Below are 25,607 nucleotides of genomic sequence, written 5' to 3'. Positions count from 1 at the left end.
AGTTTTCTTTGCTGAGTATGCAGACTAATCTGTAACTATGAAGAAGTTCCTCGCAATCTTAAATAGAAAATGATTGATTAAACTTTTTATCATGTCTTCATCTCTCTGTTTTTCCATTGTAAGTCTGTTTTGCTTGGTGGGGCTATAGGTTAGACATATTGTTTATTTTACATACTGTTTTTGTTGTAATATGTTGGACTTGTCCTGGGTTAGCCTGAACATTTGTCCTTAAGCTGCTTATTAAAAGTGTATGTGGGGGGGATACTACAGATGTTAAAAGCTTGAGGAATGTAGCTGGACATAATGGATTGTTTTGATTGATATTTCCTTTGACATGTGCAGGATGCACAAAATGTGTATTTTCCCCCTTCTGAACAATAACTATATATATCTTTTCCACTTGTAGATGAGAAGCACAGGCTGCTAAGTCAGGTTGTGCGACCACAAGAATCCCGATCTCTCAGCCCCACACACCTTACAGAAGACAGACAGAGTCGAAAGCCAGAGAGAAAGGAAAGCTCTAGGCGTTACGAAGAACCAGAGTTCAAAGAGAGAGTTTCTTCAGGAGATAAACAGAGAGAACAGAGAGAACAAGCAGAAGTCACAGAAAGTTCGCGGACCAGGGTTCAGGAGAGCTTAGGACATCGTCCTTCCGAAGAACAAGATGCCTCTGATAGAATACATGAGGAGAATAAAAAGAAATCTAAAGTGCTGAAAAAGACCACAAAGAAGAAAAAAGATGACGACATCAGTGTGGAACGGTACACCAATGAGTCAGCTACAGAGGAGAGCCAGGTCTTTTCACCCAAGAAAGTTCCAAAAAAGAAAAACATTGAGAAGAAGCGTAAGAGGTCAAAGGGTGATTCTGAGGTTTCTGATGAAGAAATTGTCCCACACCATAAAAAGAAAAAAGGCCCAAGAACTCCCCCTGTAACGACAAAAGAGGAGTTGGTTGAAGCAGTACCTGAGAAAACTGTGGCAGTTGAAGCTGGTCCAAAAAGAGAAGACACAACATTTAGTGACTGGTCGGATGAAGATGTTCCAGAACGTGGTGAAATCATTGTTCCAGAAAGAAGCACTGAAGAATCCCTTAGAAAAAGTCACAGACTGAGAGGAGAAAAAGTTGAAACCCCGCATGTTACAATAGAAGATGCACCTCATCGCAAACCCGTGGATCAAAAGCGCAGCAGCAGTCTTGGCAGCAATCGAAGCCATGCTTCAAGCAGGCTTCGATCACCCTCCAATGAGTCTGCTCATCGAAGTGGTGATGACCAGACAGGTCGGAAAAGGATCTTGCACAGCAGCTCCAGGGACAGAGAGAAAAAGAACTTAGAAATCACTGGGGAACGGAAATCCAGAATTGATCAGCTGAAACGAGGGGAACCCAGCCGCAGCACGTCTTCAGGTAATAGATCGATTTTATATAATGCACTGTGAAAGTGAGAGAACTTCATTTCCAAATTCTAGCATGGTCTTAAGCTCATGATTTAAAACTTTTGGCATCAATGGGGATGGATTATCCTTTTGCTAATCATCATCATCATCATCATCATCATATATTATAGAGTAACCCAATGTCTGTGATTCTGTAACGGTGTAACGCTTGGTGTTGCCTCTGGGCGGCACTGTTGCCTCTGTAACATTCTTCGCCTCCTGCCGTGGCGCTCGGCTGACTTCTGCGCCGCTCAGCCAGGCTGCCATGCGGAAGCAAGCAGCGCAAGCAGCCGTTTGGGGCTGCTTGCTGCTGCGCGGCAGCCCAGCTAAGCAGTGCAGAAGTCAGCCAAGCGCCAAGGGGGTGGGGCGGTGACATACACAGCCAGGGGGCGGGGCCTGGACAAGTGTAATCCCCGATAGAGACAGAGAAGAGTTGGAGGAGAGCGAAGGAGACGAGAATGGAGGAGGCAGGAGAGCTGAGAGGGGGGGGGGGAGGCAGTAGGAGGAGGAGGAGGAGCGAGAGACCGGAGGCTCAGGAGAGAAGAGCGAGATAGAAAGGAAATAGGACATGGAGGAGAGACCTGAAAATCCTGTCTTATGATGGGCTATTGACTAGTCATACATATACATATACATAGTAGCCCAATGTCTGAGAGTCTGTAACTCTGAAATGCTGGCTGTTCCCTCTGGGTGGCCTGTGCCGCATGGAGAGTGCAGGGCCCAAACGGCTGCTTGTGCCACTTGCTCCCCCGTGGCGGCCCGGCTGAGTGGCGCAGAAGTCAGCTGAGCGCCTCGGTGGGAGGCAAAGGGGGGCGGGCGGGGTGGTGACGTGTGGCGTGACAGCGCCTCCGGGCCCCGCCCCCTGGCCGTGAACATCACTGTCCCCCTTTGCCTCCCGCTGTGGCGCTCGGCTGACTTCTGCACTGCTCAGCCAGGCTGCTGCATGGGAGCAAGTGGCGCAAGCGACCATTTGGGCTCCGTGCTCCCCATGCAGCACGGGGAGTGCGCAGCCCAAACAGCTGTTTGGGCTCCATGGTCCCCCAAGTGAGAGGCAGGAGGGGGAGGAGAGCTGAGAGGGGGAGAGACCGGAGGCTCAGGAAAGAAGACTGACGTGCAGGAGAGACCTGAAAATCCTGTCTTATGATGGACTAATTGGCTAGTATAGGAATATTCAACAAGAAATAGCAATTTATACTGTCAGGGTAAAAACATATCTGTGGAACTAATTAAACTTATGAATTATAAAAGCTCTTGAGCTAACAAAGCACAGTAGCAGTTTTATTATATAAAGGTACTTTAAAAATTATAAACAAATTGAAATCAATTTTTATATTGAAATTATTAAATGATGTGCAGGAAGTTACATTTTTCAGGGAGCTATGTTCAACATGGTTCCTGAGAGAAATTTGTAGTGAACTCATTAGGTTGTGATCCTTAATAGTAAGTTTAATACACATTAAAATCTTTTTTTCCTGAACCAAAAGAATCACTTGGAATTGATTTGCTTAGCTTTATGCCTGTAGAGAGTGAGGAAAACAAACAAGAAATTATTTAAGATGTTACAACTCTTCATTGGATAGTTACTGTTCTCATGAAACAAATGGACTATTGGACAGCTCCAGTTTTCTTCATGTTTCCTGTACTAAACCATATATAACTTAGCAGAACTGAAAATTATTTCACCTACTTGACAGGTAGGGAACAAATACATGTTTGCTTGATAAAGATGTCAATGGCTGTTCCTCCATATGAAAAGAAAGGGAAGACGCAAGAGCATCCTGGATGTTGTCTAGACAAAATCAGCATAGGAGACATACTTCTGTGTCCCATACTTATTTATTTTTTAACCCTTTCTGATGCCATTCTGGTCTTTTCTTTTTTCCTTTTTTTTTTCAGGTAGGCTGTTATATTGGAAAAAAATTGATCTTGCTCCAAAAATATTTTTTTTAATTAACTGTAAACTAATTACCAATCCATGAACAGAGGATTCAAAATTCCTGGACATTAAAATATGTCCCAATATTATGCATCTATTCTTATTTCCTGATTTCATTTTAAGGTGAAATCTCTACCACCTTCTGTGGTGATGATTTTGTTGTCCAAAATATTCCCTACCTTACAGTCTGCTGATGGAAAAAATGTGGCTGTGATTTTCCAGTTGTCTCAAGTTTCTGAACAATCCTTTGGAGTCTTCTCTTTCTAGTCTAGTTCAGTTCAAAATAGGATAACAATCATACCAAGCTTCTCCTAAAAGTCTTGATTTAGCATCAAGAAAATGCATGGACTTTGTGCCACACTTTATAAACCTGATGAATTCAAATATGTAAAGGTTTGCATAATGAGATGTTGTCAAGAACATACACATACGAAAATATATCCTCTTCAAAGAACATGTGTGTATGCTGTTTGTTTTATGGGTCTTTAAACACAGTAGCAGATTTTTAGGTGATTGTTTCCTTTAAGTGACACTGAATATTTGTTTTCAATTTTTCAAGAAGTCTTTAAACTGTTTTGCAGACAGTTGTGCAGCAGTTACTTGGTCTTCTGTTTCTATACTGTATTCTTATTGCTGGGTGATGGTTGTGTGATTATGCGAATGCCAGCCTCTCTACTGTATCTTTGACTGTAATGAGGGAAGAATGCTTTACTGGTAGCTCTTAGTTAACAGAAATGTCAGTACTTGTAATTTGCACATGCATAGTATTTGTTGCTTAAAAATTGAGAGCAAGTAAAGAAGTTATAGAAAATATTTTCATCTGTTATGGAAATATGGCCATATCTGTCTGAACAAAGCTGTTTTAACATTTCATGCAGTGAAATGAAGTGCTTACTGTAAGAGAAGAATATGATGTCTGAAATTCAGTTGCTAGGGGAATTTAGGCAGAAACCATTGCTTGATTTGAAATGTTTGATGATTAGATATGGTCAAGTCATTTTCCCCCTCTTATGAGTTAGAATGCATTCTCCACCAACACCCTATTTCCTAAAACCATGCTGGAATATTGGTTCAGTACTGACTCGGGGGAAAATGCCAGACTTATTGCCACAACTCGGTATATCCTGGAGGACCCCAGTCAGATGTCAGTCTATATCTTGGTAAAATTTGATATACTGATGGGATTACAGAACAAAATTATTTGCTAACCATAGCTTTACTGGATTTCAGACTGTCAAATTTTCAAAATGATGATGCTTATTTTCCCTTCTTTTGTTTCACATACAAAATACAGAATGCATTTGGTTTGATTTTTAAAGAAGCCGACTTTAGCTATTGAAAAATGTTTACTTGTCCAGTGATAGGAGGGTGGGTGAGGATAATTAAGCAAACTCTTGCCCTTAAATAGGGTCAAATACATGAGGAGGCTTTTATGAAGAAATCTTTATTCTGTATTATTCTTAAGATGTAACCTGCCCCAAAGGTCTGTTGTGACAAGAGTCTGTAAAAATGTTGTCTATGGATATTTTTGTCTCTTTTTATACAGATTAATGTGTACTGTATTCAGTTGCTACAGTCATGTCTCTTTAATATTTTATTCAGATCGTCAAGATTCAAGAAGCCACAGTTCAAGAAGAAGTTCTCCTGAATCAGATCGTCAGGTTCATTCCAGATCTGGGTCCTTTGAAAGCAGGGAGAGGCTTCAAGAACGAGATAGACATGATCATGATCGTGAACGAGACAGAGAAAGGAGGGATGGAAGGCAGAGAGAATGGGACCGAGATGTAGATAAAGACTGGCCACGGAATCGTGACAGAATCAGAGAACGAGAGCGAGAAAGGGAAAAACGAAGAGATTTGGACAGGGAAAGAGAGAGACAACTTCCTGATACTTCTGAAAGAGACAGAGACAGGGACAGAACTCTTGACATTTCTTCTCAACCAGAGTCAACAAAGCGAAATGAACCAAAACTGGATAGGGATCATGAAAAGGAATCTGATGGGGTTTGCCGGGATACTACAGCTTTGGAGAAGGAAAGGACAGAAAAGGACATGGGAACTTCACAAGGATTTGATGATGGAAATGAAGCTGAGAAAGTTGAGAGTTTAGAAGGTGAGTTTAGAAGGAGAGTTTAGAAGGTGAGATGTTCTGGAACAATCATAGCCGATCAGTTATTTTAGTTCTTCCTCTTTTTTAATGTAACATTCAATTACAGTATATCAGAATATTTTTCTGCTGAAAGGTCACACTGATTTGCGGATTGGTTCCAACTTTTCCAGTGTGGAAGCAGATACTGGAGAAAAAAAACCTTATGAACAGCTTTTTAGCATGTGCTTCATTAATTGTGTACTTCCAAAGCAGTCTGGAGACTAATAAACACAAATGAGACAAGGTATAATTGCTTAGGCACCAAATTTCTGAATAGTCAAGTGGTTTAAAGAACAAAAATTCCCTTTTCTTCATCACCCCCTTCCACCGTTAATTTATTTCTTAGTGTGGGAGTGATAGCCAGTGAGGATAATAAGGAGAATTAAATTGGAAACTGTAGAAAAATAGAAAGCATTTTAAGAGGAAAATTTGATCTTATATTTTGCAACATTTTTTAAATTACTGCATTATTAAAAGGTAGCATTTGTGATGTACCAACCATTTTTTCCTAGTTGCCAGACCACAGGTGATAGCATAATTTTAAGATTAATGTAGTTCTTAGCATATAGGCAAGTAAGTCAGTAGACAGGTGTTGTCCAGGAATAATGTCAGAAAAGTAATTTTATTCAAAACAAATAAAATTTGCTTGTTTTTCTGGATCTGAAAAAAACATGTGCTTTGTTTAAGAAACAAAGGTAATGTAGACAGGAGCAAACACTTACATTGAAAACTACATTTAAAACCGACCGAGGAAGAACTGAACTATTTAGCTTGATTCTTGCACTTCCCTAAGAGAGATTGAATGGTCTGGTTTGTTATGAAACAGGAAATATTCCATAAAGTATTTGGAAAATCTAAAACTGTTAAGCACAAATTTGAGACTGAATAAGAAATTGTATTCTTGGTGTATGTCTCACTAATGTTGAATAAATTCTTCCTGCTACGTTTATGTTGTCCAGACCTTTTCCCAAAGGATCAGATGCTTTCCTTCCCTAATTATTTTGTCAGATTTTCTTGATAAAATAATTATTTCCTGTTAGTTTTCTTATTTTTTAGCAGTCTGAAATTTGTTTGTTTATCTTTTATATTACAGAATAGTTTTGCCTTAGTTTATATCTTTTCAGTGACACACGCACAATAAAAAATAATTCACTCTGTCATTCAAAGCAAAATATTTTTTTAAATTGGAGTTAAAAAGATGATGCACATTCTCTTCTCTGATTATTACTCAAGAACTATTGTTGTTGGATTTGAATTATGGCTCATGCACATTTCATGTGTGCTGCATATGTTGCTTCATGAGATCATTCTACTTTTGAAAATCAGAAAATATAGTTTGCTCTATTCAAGCATGCAGTTAAGGAAAAAATGTGAACTGGTGTATTCATTAGTATAGAATTTGAGGTCTACTATAAAAATGGATACTGTACCACGAAGATCTGGGGTTTGTTACGTACTGTAAATGTTAATACTGAAAATTATGTTAAGCTCCAGAGTGAAATGTAGTGTAGATTCTAAGTTTCCCTTTAGAGAGAAAAGAGAACATATCATCATACAACTTTCACCTCTGATAATGGTGCAGCATCAGCTGTCTTGTTCTGTTTTAGGCTACAGTCATTGTGCATAGGCCTAGCACAAAATGTGTGAGGATTTAATTACTTAATTATGATTGTGTTCAACTTTTTATGTGTTTGCTTCAAGTGAAGGCATTAATGATGCTAAGGAGACTGTTACTCCCTGCAAAGCAGTGACAGGTGTTCTGAATAGTTAATTTACACTCTTACTATTGTGTCTTTCTCTTAGTTTTCTTCATTGATTTCAAATTTTTTAATATATCAAGGCAAGTAAATTGTGTCCTTGGATGCAGCTTCCACACAAGCAGAATTTAATTTCTGGGGGAAGAGGACAGGTAGCAGTATTTCTACTATACTCTGCAAGGAGAGCAAACCTGTAAATTCCAGCTCTTTGTTTATCAGAGACATGCTGGCAGAGGCTGCTCGCTCAATGGTATTTCTCCTAGGTGCCCAAATCCAGAAAGTCTAACACTGCTTATTGATCCCGTCTTGGTGGTTACTTATGGAATGGATGACTGCCCATTGTCTGTAGGCATATGCAAGTGTACGCAGTTATCCATGAGCCTGGGCTCATCGGTTAACCTTCAGAGTTATATTCAGGGTCCCAGTATGTGTGGGGAGCTGGCTTAAAAGCCAGCTTCCAGGGAGCTGCCTGTCCCCCATGTGTAAGCACTGAAATTTTCAGTGGTTACGTGGTTACTTAGTTAAATGCATTTTAACATCCCTAGTTGTCTGGAAAGATCCTTATTAGGAGTGTTAGATAATGTGTATTCTAGTAAATGTGTATCTGGAACAAGTTTTAGTAGTTACATGGTTATTAAAATGCTCCCCGGAGGTGGGGCCAGCAGCTAGTGTGCTCTTGGCTCCGATCCCCACTCCTGAGCTGCTGCCTCTGTATCAGAGGCAACAGCATGGGGCAGCAGTAGCCCCTGTCCACGGGGTAGGGAAGGGGGCAAGCTCCCTAAGACAGAGGCTGTGACAACATCCCACAGATGCTATCAGAGGCCACAGCATACACTTTCAAGCCTCTTTTTGGAAAGTTAAAGATAAGTCTAGGGTGTGGTTAATTTAACTGTACCTTCTGGCATGCTTACTGTTTTTTTGTGTTTTTTTTTCTTGCTACATCCTCTTCTTCCAGACCGTAAGGGCCAAATTACTTTCTGATTCATGGGTGCAAGTAGCTTTTGAAAGAAAAAAATATCTCCTTATGCTGACTTTATGTAACTTACCCCATTTTTTTATTCCTTTTAAATTTGACTTTGAATATGTTTGCTGCCTAACATTGCACATGTTGAAATTGACTTGGGCCAAGTTAAATTCATATGTTTATTACTTGTCAGGTGAGAAATTATTTGACCTCCAGCAAAACTGAACAGCTTCTATCAGTGCTGAATTTGCTTCCATAAGAAAGCGATCAGCTTTACTTGTTCAAACTATATATGCTGCAGTCTAGTTACAAGGAGGTTGCTGAAATATGTAAAAGTGAGTTTTATAAGTTTGCAGTGCATGTCTGTTTCTATAGGAGGAGAAGATGAGGCCAAGATAGATGATGTGCAGTCATTGGGATCTGCTGCTGGAGAGTATGAGCCAATCAGTGATGATGAACTAGATGAAATTCTGGCAGGTGATGCTGAAAAGAGGGAAGATCAACAGGACGATGAGAAGATGCCAGGTAAAAATATATTTAAATCAGTTTTTACTAGCAGTTGAATGCAAACATTGGATCAGTTGACATAATGATAATTATCTTTGTATCTCATTCATTATTATTACTAGGGAATTGTCTTTGAAAAGGGATAGGAAATTTTAGAGATACTGTAATGATTCCAAATTGTATTTATTTTTTCAATGCATTTTAATGAATTGGGTGTGCTGATAGGCATTCAAAGTAGAAAAGGCGTTTGATGCCAAGTCCTATGAGATATATTCATTCATGCTGATTATAGCATACCTGTTATATTAGATAAAAGCACAGTTCCAGTTCTGCACAGTAAATCACGTCGCCCTATAGAACAGAATTATTGTATTGTCTATACCAATTTTATAGCAGGTCTATCATAGTGGGTTCTTAGTTTTACTGTGTTCTTTATGCCAACTGAAATGACTGTTTCCACACCAGCAGGTTCAGCAGAGCCCACACACTCTTTTCATTGGAGTGTTCAGGAATATTAAAAACAAAAATTAGGTTTTCTTTTGAAATAAAAGGCAGACACACAGATTTTGGAGGAGTCCCTTAATCTAGTTTTCTGCCAGCCTTGTGAGTTCAATTCCATGATCTAAATTCTGAAAAAAGTACAAATTCACCTTTTTGAGAGGGCTTCTGAACAATATTCAGTTGATTTATTCTGCCTTCAAGACAGCAGGTGAAGCTAACCACTCATAATCAGGGATGATAATTTGATAACTCATTCTTCATTGTATCTTTTGCAGATCCTGTCGATGTAATAGATGTGGATTGGTCCAGTCTTATGCCAAAACAGCCAAAAGAGCCACGAGAGCCTGGGGCAGCACTCTTAAAATTCACACCATGTGCGGTCATGTTAAGAGTTGGCATTTCCAAACGACTGGCAGGCCCCGAGCTCTTCACCAAAATTAAAGAAACCTGCAAGAGAGCTTTAGAAAAACCTAAAGGTAATTCTGTTTCTCTTGGGGATAAAGTGCCATCTCAGGATTAGTAAAGTGCCTTTGAAAAGAATGAATTAGTAAGCATTTTAATTTCAAGGCACACATTGATTTTTATGTGGATACTTCCTAGTTATAGGTTGTAATATTGTAGTGGTTCCATTGATTTAGTATCCCCTGTGAATTTAATTGGTTAGTGTTTGGATTATTTCAGGGAGGATAGGCCTTACTTAGCCAGTTTATGTGAGCAAAAATTATCCTTATCCTGGGTAAGTGGGTTTTCAAGTCCTACTTATAGTAATACACTCCAGGGTCAAAGTTTCATTTGGCAGTGGCTTGTGAAGTTGATAATCCTGCACATTTGAACCTGGATCGACTGTGTGAGGAAGTAGCAGGAACAGTTGCTGCTCTTCATAATTCATTTTCAGGCTCTCTCACATGGCCGAAGTAGTTGAGAATATGAGAACAAAAATGTGAATATGTAAAATATGCATTGTACATCAGTTCCAGGGAACTGTGCTAGGATTTACAGGATATAGGTTCAGCAATGTTTCTGGGAAATTCTGTGTGCAAGTAGGTTCTCTGCATGGGTAGGCTCTTCTGAAATGGAGTAATTAGCTTGAATGTGCTGCATTGCTCTGATCTGCTACATTGCAGTTCTGTAGGTCTTGAGCATGACTCTTTTAAAACACTTGCATCTGGTAGAATTTTTCCATAAACTGCCTTAAGACTGAAGATGAGAAGATTCTGCAACCTTCTGTGTACTTTCTAAATCTTCATCTAAAAATTCTGCTGCAAAGAAACTTTACATTGTAGATCCATCTACTGGCCCAGTTCATCTCAATAAGTGTCATTGCTTCTGTGAGCCATTAAATTGTGAAAATAAGCATATCTATTGCTGCTGCTTTAAAAAAAACCCAAGTAAATCAAACAATGTTAAGAGCAGAATTTGTGAAACACTAGCCCATTTATACTGGCAGATAGGACTTATGTCTGTTTCTGTAGGATTTAAATTTTCTTTAAAAAAAAAAAAAAGTTATGCTACTGTATGTAGATTGAAACATTATCATCTTCCTGTTTCTGGCTATTTGTAGACACAAGAAAGGGGCAAACAACCTAAGAGGTAAATTGTCTCCTCCGTGCTTTCCTTAAGTACTGAATGCTGGATAACTATGGCAGAAATGAGAGAGAGAATCCTCACTATAGCTGATGGAATTCGGAGCCACTCAGTAGACTGTACAGTTTAACAGCTGCAGGAGCCTCTGTGGCCCCTACCATGTTTTTCTTTCTGTGGGGATAGGGAGAAAGATCAGAGAATCAGTGATGGTAGCAAATCCTCCTGCCCTGTGCCCCAACTTGTCTGTGCACAGCTCTGCTTCATAGAACCACACTTGTTTTGTTGAAAAAGTCCTTCTGTACTTGTAGAAGGAGGTTAGGAATTTTCCCCTAAGATACTGTCAGTTGCCTTCATATATCTCAGGGTTGGGTTTCTGGAACTTCCGGGAACCTTCAGTTACCAAGTCCTGTGTGGGCATTGAACACTCTTTATGTGTAGGATATACTTTTTGGTCAGTGCATGCTCAGTGAGGATTATTTTGTAGCAATTACTCAATTTAAATGACTCCGTTTAACAAATAATTTCAATATAGTGATGCTGCAATTACAAAAAAGAACTAAAATATTTTTGTTTCTTGACTTATCTTCATTGATATTTGTAACATTTCTTCCCAAAAGTTTGTTTACTTTCTCACCTATTCAGTGCATTAATCTCTTGCTGCTATTAGTAAATTGAAGTACAAAAGAAAGAAAACATTCAATTGGAATTCTTGTTAGTTTATCTGTGTTCTAGCAAGTGATGGAATTTAAATCTCTTGTTTTTATTTAGTTGTTTCCTCCACAGCTGTCATTTACAACTGTTTCCTCTTGGGGCTCAGGCGCTTTGCTGCAAAATAGCCCTTTGAGCCAACAGCATCTGGTACCTAGGCAGACTCCACAGGCTGGTTACAGGCAGGCTTTGAAGCTGTCTTTTGGTCTGACATTTACTTGAATTCCTGATTAGCCACCTGGATTGTCTTGGCAACTCCATTGTTATTTTCTTTGTTCTATCCTTAATTCTAAGTAAATTTGTTACTTTTACCTTGCCTGAAAAATGTCCTGCTCAGCTTGGTCAAAAGATCACTCTGTAAGTGGATTAAAAATGTGTCTCCATGTTCCCTGTACACATTTTGTCTGGATCTCTGCGTTAGCCTTTGAATTTTTACCCATTAAGTCTGTATTTAGTGATTCTCAAAGAGCCTGAGCATTTTATGTGACGTCTCACATCTGTATGTGAGACGTCATGTAAAATGCTTAGGCTCCCTCCCATACAGCAAGTAAAACAATGCTTGATCCCTAGATGTCACAGAATTGCACCGAAGGCCATGCTTTTTTTTTCTGTAATGTATCACATTAGTCTTTGTAACTTAAGTGCTTTGTTCACACAGTTATGCTTTAATATGTTATCCTTTTGGTTTTATATTAATCCTCTTTTTTTATTCTTGGATTGATGGCAGTGTTATCTGTGTTAGAGGTTGTGCCCTGGAAAAAGTAGAAGGAAGCTCAGTTCCAAATCTACCCTTCTCTGTCATCCCTTAATAAAAATTGGGGGCAGTGAAGTTGCTGTTGGCCTCCTGTGCTACAGCTGCCCACTGACACTTCAGGCAAAGAGATTACACAGAACTTAGAAGAAGTATTAATGCTGCTATTCCAAACAGCATAGACAAGAAAGTTTTGATGGGCATGAGGAAAGAGGGAATATTCTACATAGCCAACTCAAATCTTCTTGGCTGGATCTGGCCTATTTCGTTGGTGTGTACCCATTGGTTGTACAGAAAAAGGGAGCATAGCACCCATTATTGCCAACTTTGAACTCCCTTGTTTTCACATCTATGCATTTGATCACGGAGGAAGCCCGTTCTAGAGCAGTGCCCAAGTTATTAACCCTTGGTTGTGCTTGCCATCATAGTCCTTTCCCCCTCTAGTTTTGAGGGTAAAAGCACATTCATTCCAGAGTCTTCTATAAAATGTGACTCCACTAAACAATTCCACCTTATCCCCTATTTATTTTGCGTCTGCACATCCTAAACACAAAACTCCGGTCAACTGAAGAAGTCAGCTGGGCCCACCAAAGCTCATGATACCATTTATGTGTTGTGATAGTCTATAAAGTGCTATCAGACCATTTGTTGTTTAAGTTTATCCTGTAGAGACTAACTTGGCTACCCCCTGAAGCAGCTGAGGAGTTTATATTCTTCTCACGCAGTCCCAGTCAACTTGTCTCCTATTTCCTCTAACAGTTCAACTGTGGGCAAAAATTTTAGAAATAATACATGACAAAGGGGTCTAATAAAACACACGATCATTTTTAACGTCAATGAGTTCGCTCTTCTGTGGGTCAGAAATATTCATAGTTGGTAAAGTTGTACTTATGTATGGTGATCTCTTTGTAGATGCAGAAAATCTATTTGAACATGAACTTGGGGCCCTGAACATGGCTGCATTATTGCGAAAAGAAGAGAGAGCAGGTCTTCTTAGTAACCTTGGTCCTTGCTGCAAAGCCCTGTGCTTTAGAAGGGATTCTGCAATTCGTAAACAGTTAGTAAAAAATGAAAAGGCAAGTGCATGATTTTGTATAGAATTTTCATAATATAAGAACGTCAGTTATCTTTGTCTTCAAAATATTTCTGTAATCTTATAACCCTTTCTTCCAATATTAGTTTACATGTTATTTTTGGTCTGTTTTTCTGTTTTCACTCTCTCTACACACATATTTAGACTTGTCACAATTTGATTATTTTTTATGATTTCAAATGAATAATATCAGTGTTTATATTTTAGCAATTTTTCCCTTTTGTATTGATTTAAATTTTCACAGTTGGGCAAAACTGAGGGAGTGGTCAAGTCAGACTGTAATTGGCAGCAGATACTAACATTCACAAACTTGACGTTTTGTAGTCGTAAAAAACACAGATTGTCAACATCGCATGTCAAAATATACACAACAAATATCCTTAAATGAAAGTGAGTTTTCATGTAGCTTTTTTCTTTTCTTATCTGTATATTTTGATTATTGATTGAAATATTTTTTGTCTGTCTGTACAGTGAAATCAGTGTTTACTGACCAAAACCTAATGGAGAGACTTTCATTGGTATTACATAATCATGAGATTTTTATTTTACATTATAATGCATAAGAGATTTATTTGAGACATGTGGTTAGGGTTGAGTGTTCCCTTATATGCGAGATTTAAGTTTATGGGAACATGGCTTTTATGAGATGGAATTTAAAGAGATGTGGTTTCAGGTATGGTTATTAAATATTCCCTTGATGTCTTTGGATTCTGTAGGCTATTGTACAAATAATGCTTGTACAAGTATAGTTTTTTAGTTTAGAAATGTTACTAACTATTCCTGTAAAATGTGTTTTCTAAGGCTTTTCACAGTTATTGCACACTGATAGAGCCCTGCAAATCTGCAGATATCTGCTTTATATCCACATCTTTTTTGCGAATGCAGTTGTGGATACAAAATGTAGCTGTGCAAGTTTCTATTAATAGAGAAGGCAACATTACTGTTATAATTAGGAGAAACCATTTCTAAGAATATGCAGTTATTACTTAATTATTGAGGATATTTGAATCTAACATCCCAGCCCACTTGTCAAAATATCACTGATTTTTTTTTTCTCACTCCACACAGGGCACAACAAAACAAACTTACACAAATTCCCCAGTGGTAGACAGTGACTTGTTACGGTTGAGTCTCCGATTATTTAAACGCAAGACTGTGTCTCAAAGTCTTGGGCAGGAAAAGACAGAAGATGTTACTAAACTTCCACAGACAAATATCCAGCAAGAAGTATGTGTGTCCTAAGCCAATGTCCACTTTGGAAATGCATCTAGTTTATCTCCCATCAGTAATGTTGATATTTATAACTTTTGAACTTTGATTTGGTTGCAAAGCAGCTGGAAGGTATGGAAGAAAAGACTATTCTTACATGTAATTCTATTATGTGTTTGGAGGGAATAATTAATAGTAAAAAAATACAAAGATCTTTGTTTTCAGTTCATTGCAACTTTTATAACATTGAATCTTACACTATAACATATACCTGTTTTATGGTTTTATGCATCAAGTGTAATAATTTCAAAGATGTCCATTTTTAGAAGTCTATTACATCACCTGATATTAAACAGAAGAAGAAAACTGTCTGTGTATGCTTTTTCTCCATTCTGAAATGATTTGTCATGAGACCAATGATGTATATATTGGATCATTATTACACACACACAAAAACAATGTGACCATTAACATGAACTCAAATTGGGCTTTTTAAAGTAGCTGCAGAAAGGCAACACAAATCATTTTGACTGTAATACTTTCTTAGTATGTAGGCATTCAACTATGTTATGCAGAGCCAAATGCTAATACTGTAGATTTTAGAGAATCGTGTTATTTTTTGAAGAAAATATGCAACTTCGTGTGTACACGTAGGTATATTTATGCCTGTATACGGTATACTTTTGTGTAAGTTTCACCATTTTGGTTTTATGCTTCTTAAACTAAAACATGGCTCATGCAGTTCTTTCTATTGCTTTCACTTTTAACATTTTCGAGTGACTTATATTACTTTAATTCTGTTGTCTTCACCATGTGCTTTATAAGCAATTAATCTTTTTGCAATTTTATGTGTATTTTAAACACACACCGGTACTTTAAACAGAACAAAAGCTAACATAACACTTCTGTCAAGGTTTAAATTTTTTTATCTACAAAAAGACAGCCTTTGAGCTGAATCTATTAAATCATAGCTTCAAATGTGTTAACCCCTCTTTTAATCTCCTTTTTCAAAACACACATTTCATTGCCAAAAACAGTTTTCAGTAAGACAGCAATAGGCAAAATAGATCACTGTTTTGTATTTAATTGCAATACACTTTATCCATCTTCCCAGTAAAACAGTCAGGGTCTGTATATGCATTGAACTTATAGAAGAATATTTTTCACATTGCCCTATAAAGAATTCAAAATAGAGAAGATTTTCTGGGCTAGTGGTGGAATGTTTCACTTAGTGCTGCATTTGGCCCAGGGGGTTATATACCCTCATCCACTGGTATTGTATGAATTCAGCTCTGAATTAGAGCTTTAAATATCAAGTATGGTCTCTGTCTTCCAGTGTAACAAGACATGTGAGTGTTGTGGAGAGACTTTGCTTTGCCTGTAAATGTAGTACTCTGCAGAAAACCTGCTTTGAGAGTAACAGTGAAGAACTCTGAATAGAATCCTATGCAACCTACTTCAGCTGACAGCACAGTCACTTTACAAGTGAGCCCACTGAGGTGATGTAAGTGCAATGTAAGTGGGGAAGTCCTCTGGTACTGGAGAACATGGGAATTACCAGAAATCCCGTCTGAGGCCAATTCAGAATGTAAGCTAGGAACCCCTCATAGTGCCATTTAGTTACTTTTACAATAATTCAGGGAAGGAGAATTTTGCTTCTGTCCCTTTCTCAGGCCAGGATGGACAATTTTTTAGTCTAATTTTTACTTCCTGAACCATTATCTGACCCAAAGCCAAGTTATCAGGCATTTAGACCCTTTGCCTTGTGTAGTCCAAAACTAGCTCTTTCATGAAACAATTTTTATGGCATTACAAGTTACTTTTTCCAATTTGTGTCCTTAAGTGACATTTCTGTAGTGAAATGGTTCATTGTTATGATTCCAGCAATCACTACAACTTTTTTCAGTGGTGACTCATTACCATAATTTTCAATGTGGTGTGGTCAATCATTGGTGCATGTTGTGCAGTATTTGTATTCAGACATGGAATTTCTATTACAGTAAAACTGCAATTGTCCGGCATCCAGTGGTCCGGCACTCCTGATAGTCCGGCACCAACTGGAACCCGTAAGTGCTCCGGCCAGCCGGCCAATTAGAGCTGCTCTGCCCCCGGTTTCCCCAAGTCTGCTGCCGGTCAGCTGGGTAGGTCCCGCAGCACCGCCCTCTCCCATGCTGTGTAGTTCCCTACCGACCCCTCATAGCCCCTCTTCCGGTACTCCGACATATCTGATAATCCAGCACCCCCTGGGTCCTAAAGGTTCTGGATTATCGGAAGTTTACTGTAATATGCAGTCCATCCCATTGATATGTTCAATGAATGCTAAGAGGTTTTCAGTTCTCTTTTATTTAAATAAAACAAACAATCTTGGTTCTGAAAAGGCTGTAGTGTATGCCAGGTATAACGAGTGTAAGCCAGGAGACAGGACTGTGACAAAATTAGTTCCCATTAATTACTCTCCTGGCTCTTTTCATCCTTTGTTTGTTTGTTTGTTTTAATAGTAGTTATCAAACTCTTTCATGCTGTGGATCATATTATCATTCAGATGATAGCAAGGCTACCAATTTGTTTTTCAACAACATATTCACCCATTACTTGCTTAAAAAAAAAATTCTGCAGCCAACCAGGCAGATGTCTGGGGACTGGAGATTGAGAGCTATAGCATACCTCATGGCACATTCTCTAGCCTTCTGGTTAGCACTTCCACTGGGAATGTGAAAGAGCTAGGTTCAAGTCCCCATTCTGCCTGAACAAAGCACGGATTTGAACATTGCCCTCCCACATTGCAAGTGAATGCCCTAGTCACTAGGATTATTCTGAGGTCCAGCTCACTGTATTTCCTGTTGGGGAGCTGTTCCTCTTTGTGTATGGCAAATACTTTAATATTCATTAGCAAGAGACAGACTCTGTAGCAGGTGTGGGCAATAATTTTTTGCTGGGGGCCACTTCAGAAATTTAAGTGGCTCCAGGCTGCACAGGAAGGGGTGGGGCATCAAGCGGAAGGGCCAAGATATTTCTGGGTTCCCCACTGCCCAGACAATGATTGGTCTGGGGGTGAGGGAGTGCCTTTGCCCCCACCCCACGTTCCCCCTAGATACCCATGCCCCTGGCATGGGAGACTTCCTGTACTCCCCTGTTCCTGGGCCAACTAGGACCTGGGGGCAGGGTAGCATGCGAAGCCGCCTCTGCTCTCCCTCAGTCCTGCAAGCAGCGCTCGGCACTTCAAAGTGTCATGTGCCACAGGCAGGTCAGGAGGAGGCTTCATGTCCCATGGGAAGCAAGACTGAAGAGAAAAACAACTGAGGAGAGTTGGAAGTATTTCAAAGGGATGTTGTTAAGGGCCCAAAAGCAAACAATTCCGCTGTGTAGGAAAGATAGAAAATATGGCAAAAGACCAGGTTGGCTTAACAAGGAGATCTTGTATGATCTCAAAATAAAAAAGGAGTCCTATAAAAAATGGAAACTAGGACAAATAAAGGATGAATATAGGCAAGCAACACAGGAATGCAGGGGCAAGATTAGAAAGGCAAAGGCACAAAATGAGATCAAACTAGCTACAGGCATAAAGGGAAACAAGAAGACCTTTTATAAATACATTAGAAGCAAGAGGAAGACCAAGGACAGGGTAGGCCCACTGCTCAGTGAGGAAGGAGAAGCAGTAACAGGAAACTTGGAAATGGCAGAGATGCTCAATGACTTCTTTGTTTCGGTCTTCACTGAGAAGTCTGGAGGTGTGCCTAACGTAGTGAATACAAGCAGAGAGAGGGTAAGTTTAGAAGATAGGATACACAAAGAACAAGTTAAAAATCACTTAGGAAAATTAGATGTCAGCAAGTCACCAGGTCCTGATGAAATGCATCCCAGAATACTCAAGGAGCTGATAGAGGAGGTATCTGAGCCTTTAGCTATGATCTTTGAAAAATCATGGAAGACAGGGGAGATTCCAGAAGACTGGAAAAGGGCAAATATTGTGCCCATCTATAAAAAGGGGAATATGAACAACCCAGGAAACTACAGACCGGTCAGTTTAACCTCTGTCCCAGGGAAGATAATGGAGCAGGTAATTAAGGAAATCGTATGCAAACACTTGGAAGGTAATAAAGTGATAGGGAATAGCCAGCATGGGTTTGTGAAGAACAAGTCATGGCAAACTAATCTGATAGCTTTCTTTGATAGGATAACGAGCCTTGTGGATAAGGGAGAAGCGGTGGATGTCATATACCTAGACTTTAGTAAGGCATTTGATACGGTCTCGCATGATATTCTTATTGATAAACTAGGCAAATAACTTAGATAGGGCCACGATAAGGTGGGTGCATAATTGGCTGGATAACCGTAGGCAGAGAGTTGTTGTTAACGGTGCTAAATCCTGCTGGAAAGGGATAACAAGTGGAGTTCCGCAAGGGTCTGTTTTGGGACCCGTACTGTTCAATATCTTCATCAATGATGTAGATAATTAAGTTTGCAGATGATACCAAACTGGGTGGGGTTGCAACTTCTTTGGAGGATAGGGACATAATTCAAAATGACCTTAGCAAGTTAGAGAAATGGTCAGAGGTAAACAGGATGAAGTTTAATAAAGAGAAATGCAAAGTGCTCCACTTAGGAAGGAACAATCAGTTCCATACATACAAGATGGGAAGCGACTGTCTAGAAAGGAGCATGGTGGAAAGGGATCTAGGGGCATAGTGGACCACAAGTTGAATATGAGTCAACAGTGTGATGCTGTTGCAAAAAAAGCAAATATGATTCGAGGTTGTATCAACAGGTGTGTTGTAAGCAAAACTGAAGTCATTCTTCCGCTCTACTCTGCACTAGTTAGGCCTCAGCTGGAGTACTGTGTCCAGTTCTGGATGCCACATTTCAAGAAAGATGTGGAGAAATTGGAAAGGGTACAGAGAAGAGCAACAAGAACAATTAAAGGTGTAGAGAACATGACCTATGAAGCCAGGCTTCATGAACTGGGCTTGTTTATTTTGGAAAAAAGAAGATTAAGGGGAGACATGATAGCGGTTTTCAAATATCTAAAAGGGTGTTACAAGAAGGAAGGAGAAAATTTGTTCCTCTTGGTTTCTGAGGACAGGACAAGGAGTAATGGGCTTAAAGTGCAGCAGGGGAGGTTTAGATTGGACATTAGGAAAAAATTCCTAACTGTCAGGGTGGTCAGATATTGGAATAAATTGCCGAGGGAGGTGGTGGAATCTCCCTCTCTGGAGATATTTAAGAACAGGTTAGATAGACATCTGTCAGGGATGGTGTAGACAGAGCTTGGTCCTGCCTTGAGGGCGGGGGGCTGGACTCGATGACCTCTTGAGGTCCCTTCCAGTCCTATGATTCTATGTGCTCCTCTGCCCCCAGGCCAGTTAGGGCCTCGGGGTGGGGGAGCGTGTGATGCCACCTCCGCACTGCCTCCGCCCTGTGAGCAGCACCTGGTGCTTCAAAGCATCATGTGCTCCTGTCAAGGTGGGAGGAAGCTTTGCATGCTTCCCTTCCCTCAGGCCCTAATTGGCCTGGGGGCAGGGGAGCAGCCGGGCTTCCACAGGCCAGATCCAGCTCGCAGATGCCCTTTTGCCCACCCCTGCTCTATAACTTGGTGGCTATGGCAAACGCCCAGGTTCTGGTTCCTTCTATATTGGATGTTTCTACAAGCTCCATATTTTTGTGTAAATCTTTATCCAACCATCATCTCTAGTATAGATAGCTGTTTCTGAGACTGGGTCTGGTCTCCCCTTTTTGTTGAATTCCTTCAGAGATCTGCTTCATCTTCAGAGAAGTTCTGCTCTTTTCATAGAATACTAGAACTGGAAGAAACCTCGAGAGATCATCATGTCCAGTTCCCTACCCTCACGGCAGGACCAGTCACCATCGAGGCATGTCAAACTCAAAGCCTACTGAGGGCCACACGAACGAAAACTGATAGAAGTACATTTTTTTGGTGGCCCTGAAAGCTATCAGAAGGTTATAATTATTTATTATTATAGATTGTTTTAGATTTTATATTTTTTCAGGTTCTGTTTAAATATAAAACAATTTGATGTATAAAATTATTTGCTCTCATATAATAATTTTTAATTTAAATACAAATTTCAGGTACTGTTTCATTTTTTTATGATACATAAATTGGTTGAAATAAACAAGTATAGACAGTGATTAATTAAATAGAACAGGCTTCTATGACCATTTGAGATACTTTGCGAGTTTGAGATTTTGCAAAAACATATTACTTGGGAGATAGGGCTTTTTTTGCTATTGTTGCACAAAAACTTGCGGAGCGTCCACACGACAAGTGTGTTCTTGTGAAAGAAAAAGTACAGTAAATCATAAGAACAGGGCTTTTTGCACAAGAGTTATTCTTCTTTCGATGAGGAATAAGCCTTTTTACGCAACAGCTCTTGCGCAAAAAGGTATGTGTGGATGGGCAACGGTTTTCTTACACAAAAGAGCATCCATACTGCCATGGATGTTCTTGCACAAAAGCACATCTCTTGCAGTGTAGATGTAACCTGAAAGTATTGTAATGCCATTACAAAGATCAATGGTGCGACCTCACCTGATTTCATTGAATATCTTTTTATATTTACATAAATGACAAATTTAAAATTGATAAAAGGAAACTTTTTTACTCAATTCATCTGTGAAACTCTGCCATTAAATAGCTGTGAGGTCAAAAGTTTATAAGATTTTTAAAAGGTTGAAGGCCTATTGATAATGAAAACTTCTAAAATACCATAGGTAGGATAGAAAACAGATTAAAACCTACCTGTGTTTCAGGTCATAAGCCAGCTACAAACTGTTGGGCGTGAAGAAGAAACATTCCCTAGCCAGGGATAACTGTCCACTGTAGTTTCTTGTGTACATATGTGCACACACTCTCCCCTCTAACCCAATGCCTTCCCAAGAGCCAGGCACCGTCAGCTCCTACCCTCCCCCCCCCACTCTAACCCAGTGCCTCCCTCCTCCCCCAGAACTAGGCACTTTAACCTAATGCCTGGGTCCCAGAGCTTCCGCTGTTGCCACACACTTCTCCTTCCAGGCTCTGGGGTGTGTGCATAGAGAAGCTGGCAGGCCGCACTTAGATCCTTTATAAAAATGTTGTCACGGGCTGCAAAAAAAATGTGATTGGGCTGCATGCGATCTGCAGGCCACGTGTTTGACATGACTGATCTAAATCATCCCTGATAGATGTCTCTCTAACCTTATCTTAAATATCTCCAGTGATGGAGATTCCACAACCTCCCTAAGTAACTTATTCCAGTGTTTAACCACCCTGACAGGAAGCTTTTCCTAATGTCCAACCAAACCTTTGCTGCAGTTTAAGTCCATTGCTTCTTGTCCTATCATTAGAGGTCAAGGAGAACAATTCCCCCCCCCCCATCCTGACACCCTTTTAGATACCTGAAAACTGCTATCATGTCCCCTCTGTCTTCTCTTTTCCAAACTAAACAATCCCAATTCCTTCAGCCTTGCCTCATAGCTCATGTTTCTAGGTCTTTAATCATTTTTGTTGCTCTTCTCTGGACCCTCTCCACTTTCTCCACATCTTTCTTGAAATGTATAACCCAGAACTCAACACAATACTCCAATTGAGGCCTAATCAGTGCAGAGTAGAGCAGAAGAATGACTTCTTGTGTCTTGTTCATAACACTCTTGTTAATGCATCTCAAAATCATGTTTGCTTTTTTTGCAAAGATCTCAGTGTTGACTCATATTTAGTTTGTGGTCCACTATAACCCCTAGATGCCTTTCTGCAGTACTCCTTCCTAGACAGTCACTTCCCATTCTGTATGTGTGTGAAACAGATTATTCCTTCCTAAGTGGAGTATTTGTATTTGTCCTTACTAAACTTCATCCTGTTTACCTCAGACCATTTCTCCAGTTTGTCTAGATCATTTTGACTTATGACCATATCTTCTAAAGCAGTTGCAATCCCTTTCAGTTTGGTATGATCTGCAAACTTAATAAGCATATTCTCTATGCCATCACCTAAATTGTTGAAGATATTGAACAGAACCTGTTCTAAAACACCCCTGCAGAACCCCACTTGTTATGCCCTTATAGCATGATTGTGAACCATTAATATGTACTCTGAGAACGGTTATCCAGCCAGCTATGCACCCACCTTATAGTAGCCCTATCTAAGTTATATTTGTCTAGTTGATTGCTAAGGAGGTCATGTGAGACCATATCAAATGCCTTATTAAAGTCTAGGTATACCACATCCCCTGCTTCTCCCTTATCCAGACTTGTTATCCTATCAAAGAAAGCTATCAGATTGGTTTGACACGATTTGTTCTTTACCAATCCGTGCTGGCTGTTATGTTTCACCTTATTATCTTCCAGATGTTTGCATAAAAATTCATTAATAATCTGCTCCATTATCTTTCCTGGCACAGACGTTAAACTGACTGGCCTGTAGTTTCCTGGGTTGTTCTTATTTCCCTTTTTATAGATGAACACTATATATATTTTCCCTTTTCCAGTCTTCTGGAATTTCTGTCAACTGCCATAATTTTTCAAAGATGATAGCTAAAGTCTCAGATACCTCCTCTATCAGCTCCTTCAGTATTCTAGGATGCATTTCATCAGGCCCTGGTGACATGAAGATATCTAACTTTTCTATGTAATTTTTAACTTCGTCTTTTTAACTTCGTCTTTTTGTATTTTATTTTCTAAACCTACCCCCTTCCCACTAGTATTCATTATTAGGCATCCCTTCATCATCAAACTTCTTGGTGAAGACTGAAACAAAAGTCATTAAGCACCTCTGCCATTTCCAAGTTTCCTGTTATTTCTTCCTCTTTACTGAGCAATGGGACTACCCTGTCATTGGTTTTCCTCTTGTTTCTAATATATTTATAGAATGTCATCTTGTTACCCATTATGTCTCTAGAAAGATTTAGCTCAATTTGTGCCTTTTGCCTTGCTAATCTTGCTGCTGCATACCTGTGTTGTTTGCTTATATTAATCCTTTATAATTTGATCTAGTTTCCACTTTTTCTATGACTTTTTTATTTTTAGATCATGCAGGATTACCTGGTTAAGCTAAGGCAGTCTTTTGCCATACTTTGTATCTTTCCTACACAGCAGAGTAGTTTGCATTTGGGCCCTTTAATAATGTCTCTATGAAAAATTGCCAATTCTCTTCAGTTATTTTTCCTCTTAAGTTAAAGTCCCATAGAAAGCAAGACTACCAGCTCACTGAGTTTACTAAAATCTGCCTTCCTGAAATCCATTGTCTCTGTTTTGCTGTTCTCTCTTCTACCATTCCTTAGAAGCATGAACTCTCTTATTCATGATCACTTTCACCTAAGCTGCCTTCCACTTCCACATTTTTAACCAGTTCCTCCTAATTTGTTAAAATTAAATCCAGAACAGCTTCCTCCCAGTAGCTTTCTCAACCTTCTGAAATAAGAGTCTCCAGTGCAATCCAAGAACTTACTTGATAATCTGTGCCCTAGGTCTGGATAGTTGAAGTCCCCCATCACCACCAAATCCTGTGTATTGGATGTTTTTGAGTTGTTTAAAAAAAAGCCTCATTCACCTCTTTTGCCTGGGTAGGTGGTCTATATTAGACCCCTAGTATAATATCACCCTTGTTTTTTTTACCCTTTTTACCTTAACCCAGAGACTCTCAACAAGTCTGGCTCCTAGGTCTATCTCCACCTCAGTCCAAGTGTAAACATTAATATATAAGGCAACACCTTCTCCCTTTTTTCCCTGCCTATCCTTCCTGAGCAAGCTGTACCCTTCTATATCAATATTCCAATGGTGTATTATCCCACCAGGGCTCTGTGATACCAACTGTGTTATAGTTGTTTGTTTATTAGCATTTCAAGTTCTTCTACTTATTTCCCATACATCTTGCATTTGTATGCAGGCATTTGAGATACTGATTTGATTTTTGCCTCCCAAAATCTGCCTTGTTCCTTCTTTATCTCTGTTGTTATAGCCCACGATCTCTTCCATTTCTGACCCAACTCCCACGTCTCCATGGTTTTCTCTTACCTGTGGGCTTTGGTCACCTGCCCCCATTGAACCTAGTTTAAAGCCCTCCTCACTAGATAAGCCAGTCTGTATCCAAATATGGTCTTCCCTTTCCTCGAAAGGTGAACCCCATTTTTCCTTAGCAGTCTGTCTTCTTGGAACAGCATCCTATGGTCATGGAAGCCAAATCCCATCTTTGCAGCCAGGCATTCAATTCTCTGCCTGGGCTCCTTCCTTTGACAGGAAGGACTGAAGAGAACACCACCTGCGCTCCAAACTCCTTCACCCGTACAGAGCCCTGTAGTCATTTTGATCTGTTCAGTGCCACACCTTGCAGTATCATTTGTGCCCACATGGATGAGTAGCATGGGGTAATAATCCTTGACAGTGCCTCCATAATGTCTTGGATACGGACCCATGACAGGCAGCATGTCATGTCAGGGTAACAGGTGGGTGTGTCTGTCCCCCTCAGAAGATTGCTCATCTCCCAAACCAGAACCACAGTGGTAGAGTTGGGAGCAGGGGTGGAGCTGCCAGCTGCCAGAAGTGACCAGTTGCCAGTGTCCCTCCGAGCTGCCATCTCCATCAGTGGTGCGTCAGTAGTCTTTTGTAATGGAGTAGCTTCCTCAGTGATCTCCACATGAATATTCTCCAGGAATTCCTTGTGGATTCGGATGCTCCTCAGCCTAGCCACCCTCCTCCTGTAGTTCTCCCACCCACTGCGTGAGAGATTCCACCAGAAGGCACTTTTCACATTGGATGGTCTCCTACAATGGATTTCAGTAAGTGAGAATTGCAAGCCACAGTCCCTGCAAAACCACACCAGGATCTGGGTAGAGGCATCCATGGTCCGGTGGTCTGGCTACAGGCAACAACAGTGCTGGCACAGGTGTTGTGGGTCTTCCTAACCATATTAGGACTCCCTCTGTCAAACTCCGCTTCACTTCCCTTGTTTCTTTGGCTTTTAAAGCCTGTTTCCCTAGGTCAGGCCTACCACCTCGTTAGCCACACAAGGGAAGGCTGATCTGAGGTTG

At 40.0% G+C, this 25,607-nt stretch overlaps 1 protein-coding gene and 1 long non-coding RNA gene across 11 annotated transcripts in view; one reads left to right on the top strand and one right to left on the bottom strand.

Moving 5' to 3' along the window:
- ZC3H13 (zinc finger CCCH-type containing 13) overlaps positions 1–14,958 on the top strand; it is a 66,114-nt gene extending 51,156 nt beyond the window's left edge. For 8 of the 9 annotated variants that reach the window (XM_075919015.1, XM_075919014.1, XM_075919012.1 and 5 more), the window contains 6 exons: positions 407–1,405; positions 4,973–5,482; positions 8,615–8,764; positions 9,523–9,723; positions 13,203–13,366; positions 14,452–14,958. In XM_075919015.1, the coding sequence (XP_075775130.1) occupies positions 407–1,405; positions 4,973–5,482; positions 8,615–8,764; positions 9,523–9,723; positions 13,203–13,366; positions 14,452–14,625 (2,198 nt within the window). In that variant the 3' untranslated portion in view covers positions 14,626–14,958. Of the gene's footprint in view, positions 1–406; positions 1,406–4,972; positions 5,483–8,614; positions 8,765–9,522; positions 9,724–13,202; positions 13,367–13,627; positions 13,774–14,451 lie in introns of all 9 variants that reach the window. The other variant, XM_075919013.1, reaches the window with a different exon arrangement.
- LOC142826491 (uncharacterized) overlaps positions 1–25,607 on the bottom strand; it is a 39,864-nt gene that overhangs the window by 4,728 nt on the left and 9,529 nt on the right. The window lies entirely within an intron of this gene.

The sequence above is a fragment of the Pelodiscus sinensis genome, chromosome 1 (assembly GCF_049634645.1).
Source record: "Pelodiscus sinensis isolate JC-2024 chromosome 1, ASM4963464v1, whole genome shotgun sequence".
Taxonomy (NCBI): Eukaryota; Metazoa; Chordata; order Testudines; family Trionychidae; genus Pelodiscus; species Pelodiscus sinensis.
Note: the sequence above shows the minus strand (reverse complement) of the source record. Positions and strands in the feature narration are given on the sequence as shown.